General features: G+C 43.8%; 1 protein-coding gene across 2 annotated transcripts in view; it reads right to left on the bottom strand.

Annotated features, from left to right (window-relative positions):
- dnm3a (dynamin 3a) overlaps positions 1–12,308 on the bottom strand; it is a 49,951-nt gene extending 37,643 nt beyond the window's left edge. For both annotated transcript variants that reach the window (XM_080431467.1, XM_080431468.1), the window contains exons 1-4: positions 12,006–12,308; positions 7,096–7,169; positions 1,768–1,917; positions 474–677 (exon numbers count right to left, since the gene is read on the bottom strand). In XM_080431467.1, coding sequence (XP_080287593.1) covers positions 474–677; positions 1,768–1,917; positions 7,096–7,169; positions 12,006–12,169 — 592 coding nt within the window. In that variant the 5' untranslated portion in view covers positions 12,170–12,308. The remainder of the gene's footprint in view (positions 1–473; positions 678–1,767; positions 1,918–7,095; positions 7,170–12,005) is intronic.
- Between the last annotated feature and the right edge of the window lie 534 nt (positions 12,309–12,842).

Here is a 12,842-nt window from a genome sequence, read left to right as displayed (position 1 = left end):
ACGATATATCGGCACACCCCTAGTTCTGAGAGGACATTTTAAGTAATTCATTACAAGCTGCGGTTTGAATGGTAAACATGCCATACATACTGTATGCCAAAGGCATAGGAAATGGGTGCTTTTCAGCATAGAAGCATATGCACAGTATGGCCACATACTGTAAGTCATCATTTCTATGAAAGAGGCCACATTCATGTAAAATATCCACCAGATTTTTTCAAAAGCATTTTTCTCTTGGGAATGTCTACAGAGCTATGAACGCACTGGCCATGCATATATATGCCTTATCCACTTAAACCAGTGGTTCTCAAAACATTTTCATGTCAAGGACCCCCAAATTCATATGTATTTGGCAGCTGACCCCCATCTGAAGATGTTTTGTGCCAGGGGACCCCCAGAAGAGAAGTTATTCTTGCACAAATATGGAGGGAATACTGAAATAAATGATACACATTGCCACTTGCAACACTTACCCTGTGGGTCAACGTCTTTGGCCAGTTTGAGCGCGTCAGAGTTGGCCAGGTCGATGTTGGCCGGCGTCACGGCCAGGATCAGACAGTTATCCTTGCAGATGAACTGCATGATCATGTCTCTTATCTGATACTCTATGTCCGCTGGCTGCTCACCCACCGGTACCTTTGTGATGCCGGGCAGGTCCACTAGAGTTAGGTTCAGCACTGAGAACACACACACACACACACACACACACACAAGTACAGCTGAACATATACAGTACATAGAGCATACATGGGCAACTGGCGGCCCAGGGGCTACATGCGGCCCCCACCTTCACTTAATGTGGCCCGCAGGTTAATATCATAATACTGATACATAATTGATTTCAGCTGTTACTATTCCAAACATGCAAACATGACCCGCTTTAATTACTTCAGTCTATATTAGTAGCTTAATGACTAGTATTAAAATGCTATTGTCTTTTTCATACAGTACAGTAAGTATAACTAAATGCATTTGAAATTAAATACAAATTTTACTTCAAATTCAAATTCAAAAATAGCAGATTTACAAGATCAAAACGCGTCGCAGTGCGACGCGTTTTGATCTTGTAGATCGGCTATTTTGGCTACTTTTGTGTATTAATTTACGAAAAAGGTTTAAATACGGAGATAAGAGGTGTCTGCCCGACAGTATAATGCAATGTGGCCCTCTGGAGTGAGTGTGGAAATATAGTGGCCCTCTCCATCATCAAAGTTGCCCACACCTGACATAGAGGGATGCAGGTTGCATTATTATCGCTGAAAGGTATAAGCAGACACGATTGGAATGAATACACCATGCTCAGGGACGTGCAGAGAATGTTAGAGGGGCAGGTGCTGAAATTTCTAAAAGGGCACTTTTGGTGAAAATAGCTGATCTCCAAGCTCACAACGCGTCACGCTGCGACGCGTTGTGAGCTTGGAGATCAGCTATTTTCGGTGCGTGACGCCGCATTCCACTAAGTATAATCAGGATTCAAGCCAATACTGGATATGCAATATCTTTCAACATAAAATGCTGCATTCAAGTTCAGGAGAGTTTGGAAAAGGCAAATATCTTGAATGCTGCATTCAGGCACGGGCATGGAAAGGGGGGCATTTGCACTTCTTTCAAACAAGTAAAGTGCTACATTCAGGGTCTGGAGAGAGGACACTTTTACAGACGGGTAAAAGGGCAGGGGCTCAAGCCCCCTTTAATGTCTATTTGTGCACGTGCCTGCGCCCATGTCGAAAAGCCACGAACGCAAAAAGAAAACAATAGCTTTGTTACCGTGCGGTGAGTAGATCCGTAGGTTGATGGGAACAGGAGAGATGCCTCTGTTAGATCCTGTAAGTCTCTGCGTCTCCATGTCGATCTCCTCGCGGATCTCATCAAAGTCTGTGAACTTCTTCCCCTTACAGTGGAGAAATTCTCCATGTTCTGGAAAAAAGATAGTCAGGGTGGGAAATGAAAAACAACCCTTGGGTAATACTAGTAAATGATGGTTCAGTATGAGTAAGGAAGTAAGGAAGGTGAGCGGTGATCATCTTTTTTTCCACAGCTTTTTTGCTTTATTTGGATACTGCAGGAAGCTGCGGATAGTGAGGAGGGAATGACATGCAACACACGTCTCTATCTGGAATCAAACCGGGAACATTGCAACCACACAGTCGACTCATCGGCCGGTCAACCACCGACGTGTCCTGCAGTGTTCATCTTTAAAGGTTAATTTATTAACCATTTAAGGCCGGGAAAGCATCTCTGTCATTTTTAGATTTCTTTGGCTATTCAAAAACAGCAGATCTACAAGCTCATAGGGCGGCACCGAGTGCTATGAGCTTGTAGATCTGCTATTTTTGAAACTTTGAACATTTACTTTGAATATATGTATTTTTTAAAGCCACCGTTTTTAACTAAAATCTTTACTTCTGGGGGTCCCTGAAACAACATATTTTGAGATGGGGGTCCGCAGCCAACTACATATAATTTTGGGGGTCCTTGACATGAAGAAGTTTGAGAACCACTGATATTATTACAGCAACATACGTTTTTTTCAAAAAACTGTTAGGATTTAGAAGACATTTGTAGAATCCCCCCAGAAGCAAAGATTTGAGACAAGCGCAAGTGGCTGGTGAGCTCTGGAATCCACCATCCAATTTACACAGATGTTTCCCTTCCCTGACAGTCAGGCCACAAAAAGAGCACGTAATGACAGAGCAAGATTTTTAAATCCTATTTATGTTTTTCCACTTACATGAAAACCAAGCCTCTCTACACACAGTAAGAATCCCCGCTGTTCATTTATCCATTTGTGACTCTGAGATGGACCCACATTGACCCTTATACTGCTCCAACCAAGCTTTTGCAGTGTTAATTAGCCATTTTGTAATTCTGAGAGTGTGCAAATGGAACCAAATGGACCTGTCAGGATTTTACAGCGTAGGAAAGATATTTGTGGCATGCCACATGTCATCCATACCACTACCTTGCAGCTCTACAGCTGAGGCAAAGATGCAGAACACTGCGTGTGTGTGTGTGCGTGTGCGTGTGCGTGTGCGTGTGTGTGTGTGTGTGTGTGTGTGTGTCTCTAGTAGCTCCACACAGTCCACACATGAGTTGAATGCAGTGGTGTAAAGTAACTAAGTACATTTACTTAAGTACTGTACTTAAGTACAATTTTGAGGTATTTTTTACTTTACTGGAGTATTTCCAATTGTCTATACTTTTACTTCTACTCTATAACGAAAAACATCACATGGATGCACCTGGGACGTATCATCAGTGTTGTAGCCTGGGGTCATAGGATGTTTCGGGTCTCGCAACATACACCCTCCCCCAGGTGACCCAGCCAAGGTTGATCAAGCCTCGACTTACGTCCCAGTAGCTACCCACGGTCAGTCCTATAGGGCAAGACAGGGCCACTCAGTCCGCTTCTCCGGAAATACTCTGCCGGGACTCGGGGAGGCTCTGGCACGTGGAGGGACTAGGCTCTGTGGGTTGACTCCTGGCCGGGCTCCTCCTTCGTCTCACCAGGTCCAGGACCTGAGCGTTGCACCAGACTCCCCTGCTCCAAACATTTCATTCTGGTGTGATGGTGTCTTGGCCCGTGATGGTACTGCAATGACCACCATGACCCGTGGTGGTACTGCAGGCTCCCTTGCGTCTTACTTGAATGGTCCTCCCAAAGGCCTCACCGTGGATTTGTTGGGCTTCTTCCTCACGGAAGACACAGACTGGGGCGCCAACCCAAACTGCTCCCGGATGCCGTCTAGATTCCGGCTGTCACCCGACTCTCCGGTGGTCACCAGTCTATTCCTGGTTGTCACGTAGTCTATAAATTCCTATGAGCCACTATAAATAGAATAACTATAACGAAAAACATCACATGGATGCACCTGGGACGTATCATCAGTGTTGTAGCCTGGGGTCATAGGATGTTTCGGGTCTCGCAACATACACCCTCCCCCAGGTGACCCAGCCAAGGTTGATCAAGCCTCGACTTACGTCCCAGTAGCTACCCACGGTCAGTCCTATAGGGCAAGACAGGGCCACTCAGTCCGCTTCTCCGGAAATACTCTGCCGGGACTCGGGGAGGCTCTGGCACGTGGAGGGACTAGGCTCTGTGGGTTGACTCCTGGCCGGGCTCCTCCTTCGTCTCACCAGGTCCAGGACCTGAGCGTTGCACCAGACTCCCCTGCTCCAAACATTTCATTCTGGTGTGATGGTGTCTTGGCCCGTGATGGTACTGCAATGACCACCATGACCCGTGGTGGTACTGCAGGCTCCCTTGCGTCTTACTTGAATGGTCCTCCCAAAGGCCTCACCGTGGATTTGTTGGGCTTCTTCCTCACGGAAGACACAGACTGGGGCGCCAACCCAAACTGCTCCCGGATGCCGTCTAGATTCCGGCTGTCACCCGACTCTCCGGTGGTCACCAGTCTATTCCTGGTTGTCACGTAGTCTATAAATTCCTATGAGCCACTATAAATAGAATAACTATAACGAAAAACATCACATGGATGCACCTGGGACGTATCATCAGTGTTGTAGCCTGGGGTCATAGGATGTTTCGGGTCTCGCAACATACACCCTCCCCCAGGTGACCCAGCCAAGGTTGATCAAGCCTCGACTTACGTCCCAGTAGCTACCCACGGTCAGTCCTATAGGGCAAGACAGGGCCACTCAGTCCGCTTCTCCGGAAATACTCTGCCGGGACTCGGGGAGGCTCTGGCACGTGGAGGGACTAGGCTCTGTGGGTTGACTCCTGGCCGGGCTCCTCCTTCGTCTCACCAGGTCCAGGACCTGAGCGTTGCACCAGACTCCCCTGCTCCAAACATTTCATTCTGGTGTGATGGTGTCTTGGCCCGTGATGGTACTGCAATGACCACCATGACCCGTGGTGGTACTGCAGGCTCCCTTGCGTCTTACTTGAATGGTCCTCCCAAAGGCCTCACCGTGGATTTGTTGGGCTTCTTCCTCACGGAAGACACAGACTGGGGCGCCAACCCAAACTGCTCCCGGATGCCGTCTAGATTCCGGCTGTCACCCGACTCTCCGGTGGTCACCAGTCTATTCCTGGTTGTCACGTAGTCTATAAATTCCTATGAGCCACTATAAATAGAATAACTATAACGAAAAACATCACATGGATGCACCTGGGACGTATCATCAGTGTTGTAGCCTGGGGTCATAGGATGTTTCGGGTCTCGCAACATACACCCTCCCCCAGGTGACCCAGCCAAGGTTGATCAAGCCTCGACTTACGTCCCAGTAGCTACCCACGGTCAGTCCTATAGGGCAAGACAGGGCCACTCAGTCCGCTTCTCCGGAAATACTCTGCCGGGACTCGGGGAGGCTCTGGCACGTGGAGGGACTAGGCTCTGTGGGTTGACTCCTGGCCGGGCTCCTCCTTCGTCTCACCAGGTCCAGGACCTGAGCGTTGCACCAGACTCCCCTGCTCCAAACATTTCATTCTGGTGTGATGGTGTCTTGGCCCGTGATGGTACTGCAATGACCACCATGACCCGTGGTGGTACTGCAGGCTCCCTTGCGTCTTACTTGAATGGTCCTCCCAAAGGCCTCACCGTGGATTTGTTGGGCTTCTTCCTCACGGAAGACACAGACTGGGGCGCCAACCCAAACTGCTCCCGGATGCCGTCTAGATTCCGGCTGTCACCCGACTCTCCGGTGGACTCCACTACATCTCAGAGGCAAATATTGCACTTTTACTCCACTACAATTATTAGAAAACTTTAGTTACTAGTTACTTTGCGGATATAAATTATTACATTATAAAACAAACATTAACCACTTCAGCCCTATTTTATACCTAGGCTATTTGAAAATAGCAGATCTACAAGCTCACAACGCGTCAGGATGCGACATGCTGTGAGCTTGTAGATCTGCTATTTTCAAACATTTTAGTCCTTTTACTTTTGGTACTTTAAGTACATTTTGATACCAATACTTATGTACTTTTACTCAAGTACATTTTGAATTCCGGACTTCTACTTGTAACGGAGTATTTCTGTATTGCAGTATTAATATTTTTACTTAAGTAAAATATCGGAGTATTTTTTCCATCACTGGTTGAATGTGTTCCACTGCTGTCACAACCTCAGTCTCTCCCCAGACCACCATGCTGACTCCCCTCAGTGTTAAAGGCCCTATACTGCCATCTGCTGGTTAACTATGCTGTATGCCATGACAGCCAGTATGTCCCATCCTATCCTATTCTATCCTATCCTATCCTTTAACTCAGTGGTTCTCAAACTTTTTCATGTATTTGGCTGCGGACCCCCTATCTCAAAAATATTTTGTGCCAGGGATTTTTTCAAAAATAGCAGATCTACAAGCTCATAGCGTGGATACGAAGTGACTCGCTATGAGCTTGTAGATGCAGCTTGTAGATGCAGAGCTTGTATCTGCAATGTTTTAATAGCTAAAGTATCAAATATATTTAAAGTATATATTATAAATAAATATATATAAATATATATTATATTAACACATTTTTCTCGGGATCCCATGGTACCTCCCCCCGGACCCCACTTTGAGAACCAATGCTATAACTAATACAATCGTGTGTTACACTACAGTTACAGGGCCGACTTCCGGGTCATTCTGGTAAATGATTTGTTTCTGCTATGTTCTAGCACACCACGTCTCCAATTTCATACACATTTCATGTCCAAAAATCGATCATGCCTGTCGCCTTTGGACAGTGTACTTTTAATTGTTTAGTATACATTTGTATTTGTTATTTGGCCCATATTTAGCCTCAGTAGTGAACTATTCTATCCTTCTAAACAAAATTCTCTCTGTGAATCACAACGTGTGAAGCTGCCGTGTGTGTGTGTGTGTGTGTGTGTGTGTGTGTGTGTGTGTGTGTGTGTGTGTGTGTGTGTGTGTGTGTGTGTGTGTGTGTGTGTGTGTGTGTCAGGGATCTCCATATATGGGAATAAAAGGGACATGACAGACACACAGATCTCCATAATATACTGTGTGGGCATATCGGTCAGAACGGCGGTGGCACGTACGGTACAGTGAGTTACAGATACACTGGAGAATGAGACTGAACGAATGGTGTGTATGTGCAGCATTGTGTGTTTTAGATACCTGTGCTCGCACTGACAAGCTGCAGAATTAAAGGCCGGCGGGTGACGATTCCTGTACCCCGGGGGAGGAAGTCCCTGAGTGAGGAAGAAGAGACAGGGAAGAGCATGAAGGAGGAAATTGAAACACACAAGGACACAGACACAGGGGCGGTGATCTGGCTTGGGGCTGGGGGGGGGGGGGGTCGGCCGCGCGCAAAGGGGGTGGGGACCGAAATTGCTGTTTTTTTTCGTTTCTTTTAGTTTTTTTGTTACTTTATTTCGGCTTTTAGGGTTAGGGTTAGATTAGGGTTATGTTACTGATTTAATTTTTTTTTTTAAATTATTTTAACATTTATTTGTATTATTCTAAATGACTTGGGGGGGTCCAATCTGAAAACCCCCCCGTTCCCCCCGGGATTTCCGCGCCTGCACAGACAATGGCGGCAAGCAGCCAATGACAGCCATGTGCACTGCCAAATGCCAATGCACACTCTTACGGTCCCACCATGTCGTTTTACATGAAACGTCAGGCCAGCACCCTCTATCTTTACCCTCTATCCTAATATATATGAACAACATGACATCAGCTTGTGACTGCAATTTGTTCTTGTTGTACGTGGATGACTCGGCTCTCCTGGTCTCGGACAAGGACAAATTGCAGGTAGAAAAAGCCCTTAGCTCTGAACTCGGTAAAATCTGCACCTGGCTTGCTGATAACAAACTGTCATTACTCCTGGGTAAAATTGAATTCATTCTCTATGGGTCAAATATAAACCTCTGCAAGGCCGATGGCTTCACAGTCAAAGTGGTTGACAATGTTATCACAAGAAAAGAGGAAATCACCTATCTGGGTTGTATTTTAGAGGAAAGTCTTTCCAGTGACAATATGGCAACTAAAGTCATCAATAAAAACCAAAGAAGAAGATTTTTGTACAGGATCTCCTCTCTGGTCAGTAGGAATACACTGAGGACTCATCCATTTGTCACTTTGACTATGCATGCACCTCATGGCGCCATAGCACCACAAAGGCCTTAAAAACAAGGCTCCAGACATCCCAAAACAAACTATCAGGCTACTGCTTGGCCTCACATCTGCTCACTCATTTAATGCCTGCTCATTATGCTAGGGTGGGATAGCTCAGGGTAGAGGACAGAGCACAGCAACTTAATGCAATGGTCTGGTCTACAAGATACACTACACCACAAAGACACCCATGTACCTGTACTTCAAAAACGTTAAAGACGCTCACAAGCACAACACCAGAGGGAGCTCCACCATTCTCGTTCAACCCAAATTTAGCTCAAACAAGGGGTTACATTTGTTCTACTGCTATGAGACCAGAATGTGGAATGCCCTACCAACAGTCATAAAAAAGTGTGATTCCTTACTCTCCTTCAAAACCGCTCTATAAGAGCACCTACAGGTGGATGCAATTTGTGACTGACCCCTGTTAAAAGTCTAAGCTTATCACCAGAAATGCCCAACACCCCCCACCCCCCAACTGTTTACTGTACATATTTTACTACTCGTTTATATGATATTTTTGCATATTATTGTTTGTCTTTAAATGTTTCGATGAATTGAATACACAGACCCAATGGAAACAAGCCATAGTGTTTTCTTTGGGTTTATCCTTTTAGCATCCTTTTGTATATGGAACAGTTCTTTTTATCAAACTGTTAATAAAGTATTCAATCAATCAATCAATACTGCCATAATAATCTAAGCATGACTTTAACTGTACACTAACCAACAGAAATTGGACTTAATCATGTACTGTAAATATGTGCCGTTTTTGGGTGCTTTTTTGTTGTTGATAGATACAACTTTTAGCTGAGGTGGTGTCTACCTTGTATAAATGCTAAACTCTCTCTTCGCTCATGGTATATTAATGGCATGTTTTTTCTGTTATGTTAGCTTTATACAGCTAGCTTTAGCTTTATACAAGGTAAATAAACACCAGAACACATGTATCTATTGTAATATTGTATGCAATAATTTGCATGCATGTAATGTGAACGATTATTAGTCACATTTCACATGTGTGGTGTAAAACTCATTACATCACTTAGTAGTAATCAATGCAAAGTATCATTGTAAATTAAAATAGGCCATAATAGAAAAATATCAATGTATATGGCTTAGGGGTTGAACCCCCATAAGGTCTGAACTTAGAATAGCCTCTGCACTGCAGTAAATGTCACTAATAGTAGTGGGTTAGCTAAGGTACTATTATTCCAAAACAAAAAAAAAGAAAATAATAATATCTTTGCAATTAAGTAAGTGTTTATCTCAAGAATGAAAGCAAAACTGTGGCTGCTGTAACAAAAACAATAGACTACAGTACATAGCTAATGCGTTTTGTCCGAGACTTCTTCCCCTACAAGACTTTGCAACAGGAAGTTTACGCTTTAGCCTTCCACAGATCAAAACAGCAGGCACAGGAACCACCAGTTGTCATAACACACACGACAGAGACAAATAAAGAACGTTGTTTCATTGTTCAGTTGAACTACTTAGATAGCAAGACACAGTCAGGAAGGCAAACGCCAGCAACATGTTGTGGACATTCTGGACAAATAGGCCTACTCTCTTACCAGAGTTCACTTCTATTGTCCAGGGTTGGACACAGTGGGAATTCAATTATCCTTCAACTTGAACTGCTGGTTCATTCACTAGCATTCCTCTACGCTACGCTGGCCTGGCATGACCTATATTCAGCAGCAGCAAGGCATTATTCAAAACCAACAACTCGGAAAAGAAGGCATATTGTGGATGTAACATAATTTAATGATTTTCATGGTGATTTATGTATTGAATTTACTGTCCATTTGCCATTTGCCAACAATGATATCATTAGAACAAGATCACAAAGCCCTGTTCAGCTCATATCTGGTTTCCTGGATGGCTAGCAGGTTAAAATCTTTACTCTTTTCATGTTGCAATGTACCTTCTCCCCAGTGTTGATTTTGACAGCAAATTTTTATGTAGTTTTAGTCATAGTCTTTTGAATAAAATTCCATTTAGTTTTAGTCATATTTTAGTTATCTGAAATGTTTTAGTTTTAGTCTAGTTTTATTCAACTAAATATCATAAGATTATAGTCGACTAAATCTACAGTTGATTTAGTCGACTAAAATGTATGTTGGCGGTGCCTTGATGGCGTCGTAATGGCTGATTTTACACTTAGTTGCATGCTGAAAATAGACGATCTACAAGCTCACAACGCGTAGCAGCGCAACGCTTTGTGAGCTTGTAGATCTGCTATTTTCAGAGCACAACACCCGAGTGCAAACAAGCATAAAATGACTTGTCTTCTCCACTAGATCCCTCCCTAACATTTTAGTCTAGTTTTTATTTGTTGATGAAATTGTCAATATATTTAGTCTTAGTTTTAGTCATCATAGCTTAGTTTTTATTGAGTTTTTATTGAGTTTTTGTCAGTGAAAAAAGGTAGTCGACGAACATTTTTCGTCATAGTTTTAGTCGACGAAACTGCTAGCAGGTTAAAATCTTTACTCTTTTCATGTTGCAATGTACCTTCTCCCTCCATTTCCCATTGAGGGCCTGGTCTGCCTCACACACACAGACGCCTAAGGACCTCGCCAGTGAGATAAGCTACTGGGCTGGCCATTGTCACAAAGACATCGCCATCTCAGGCATCTACCACCAGTCTTCTAAAGCCATAATTAGGAGCAATGGAACATCATGGTAGCCTATTGGAGGTACAGTTGTATGAATGGCGCAATATTAAATAATGAAGTACAAATAAGCATTGTTTCCAACAGTGATTCTCAAACGTTTTAAATTCAAGGACCCCCAGTTTGCTATGCATTAGGGCCACGTACCCCCATAATAATTCAGACAGTGTAAGCTACAAATGGACCCAAATGGACCCCTATTTCTAGCTGTCAGAGTTACAAACTTGTTAAGTGTCCATTGTGGTTCCAAACTATTCATAATTTTGCTGGGGACCCCCAGGGGTCCTCGGACCCCACTTTGAGAACCACTGGTTTACAACAAAACTAGCCATAGATCACAAGATGGTCGTCTGTCACGACAGTCATGGATGAACTTCAATCTGGTGTTTGCACTTTCTCCATGTATGCCCAGTACATCTACATAAACATTCAAATTCCAAATATAAAGTGCTTATTCCATGGCCACAGATGTTAAAATGATGTACGGGCCCTCAAAAGTACCCGTATGTTCCGTATTGTTTAATAACAAGCAATTTAATCCGACCGGTGGCTATTTCCTCCGTATACTTTCAACTACGCGACCCTATCGGTTTGGAGGTGTATTGCACTCTGAGGCATTATAACTCTGAGAAAATGGCCACCAATCAATTAAAATGCTTTGTATTGAACAATACGGAACACACGGCTACTTCTGAGTGCCCGTACATAATTGTAACATCCATGGCCATGGGGTAAGCACTTTATATTGCAAACACCACGTTTAAGTTCATCCATGACTGTCGTGATATGACAGTCAGTCATGTTTCAGGGCCACAACAAAACAGGACATGTCTATCATCATTCATCACAAACAGGTCTGCCCAACACATCTTGATCATAATGAGAGTTCTCTTCCAGTCTCCATTCCATGACTTCAATACACAAATCTAATAGTTATAGGCTGACTTGTTGCCTATAGACCCCTTAACAGACAACGTCACACTGGCTCCAAATGAATCCCATTCTGTCATGTCTCGCTAGGACGCGCCTCACTAACCAACACACAAGAGGGGGTTCAGCGCACCCCGAAACAACAGGTTAAGAATTGATTGCATGAAACAATCACCTGTGCATCCAGTCTCAATGTTACTAAACAAATAATTGGTCTATTGGAAACTGGTAGGTTACAGTAGCAGTCGGCGGTGCTATTGGGTCATTTGGGAACTGTAGAAGTGCGTGTTTTTTTTTTACCTTCCCACAAAGTTCTCCAGGACGGAGGTCTTCCCCGCGGACTGGCCGCCCACCACAGCGATCTGCGGCAGGTCCTCCAGGCTGTACCGCTGGCCGATGGAGCTGAAGGCGTCCTGGAGACGGTTGACCAGCGGGATCAGCTCCTCCATCCCATGGTTGCCCATCGCAACGCAGCCTGAGCCCTACCGACTGTAAATACTATTTGATCGCAGTTCTACACCATATATATACATATATATATAACTCTATGATCTACACCAGCCAAAGGATTAACATAGTTAATAAGACCTGCTTCGAACTATATATTCGATCATTTAACTTAAAAAAAACAAAAAACATTAAGAAACGTCCAAAAATTAATTATAAAACAATTATAAAAATAAAAGATTTTTTTTTTAACTAAAAACAAAAGTTTAAAAAAAAGTTTCTTTTTTTTTTAACTAAAAACTAAAAAACTAAAAAAACAACAACTAAAAACGAAAAGAAACTGTCCAACTTAAACAAACTGCACCGCGACCAAGCAGAGCAGACGAGTCCTGCCTCGATCTGTTTGAGGCTATTCGAGGTTGTGGTTACACTTACAAACACACCCAAAGTTCCTCACATCTCTCAGATACTCCAATCTAAACAGGAAGACTGATAGCAGTATATTTAGATCTGGACAGTTTTCATTAAACTTTCAGTTAGCTTTTAACAGGCTAGTATAGCTTCGAGCAGTCAGTCGTGTCTACAACTAGACAACATTTCTATTTTGACAGCTACTGTAAACGGTCTGAGGTTTCCTGGCCTGCGCATGCGCAAATATCAGCTGTCAACTTTAAACAGTGGTGGAAAAAG

Source organism: Gymnoscopelus braueri (assembly GCF_963280865.1).
Source record: "Gymnoscopelus braueri genome assembly, chromosome: 6".
NCBI classification, from domain to species: Eukaryota; Metazoa; Chordata; class Actinopteri; order Myctophiformes; family Myctophidae; genus Gymnoscopelus; species Gymnoscopelus braueri.
Note: the sequence above shows the minus strand (reverse complement) of the source record. Positions and strands in the feature narration are given on the sequence as shown.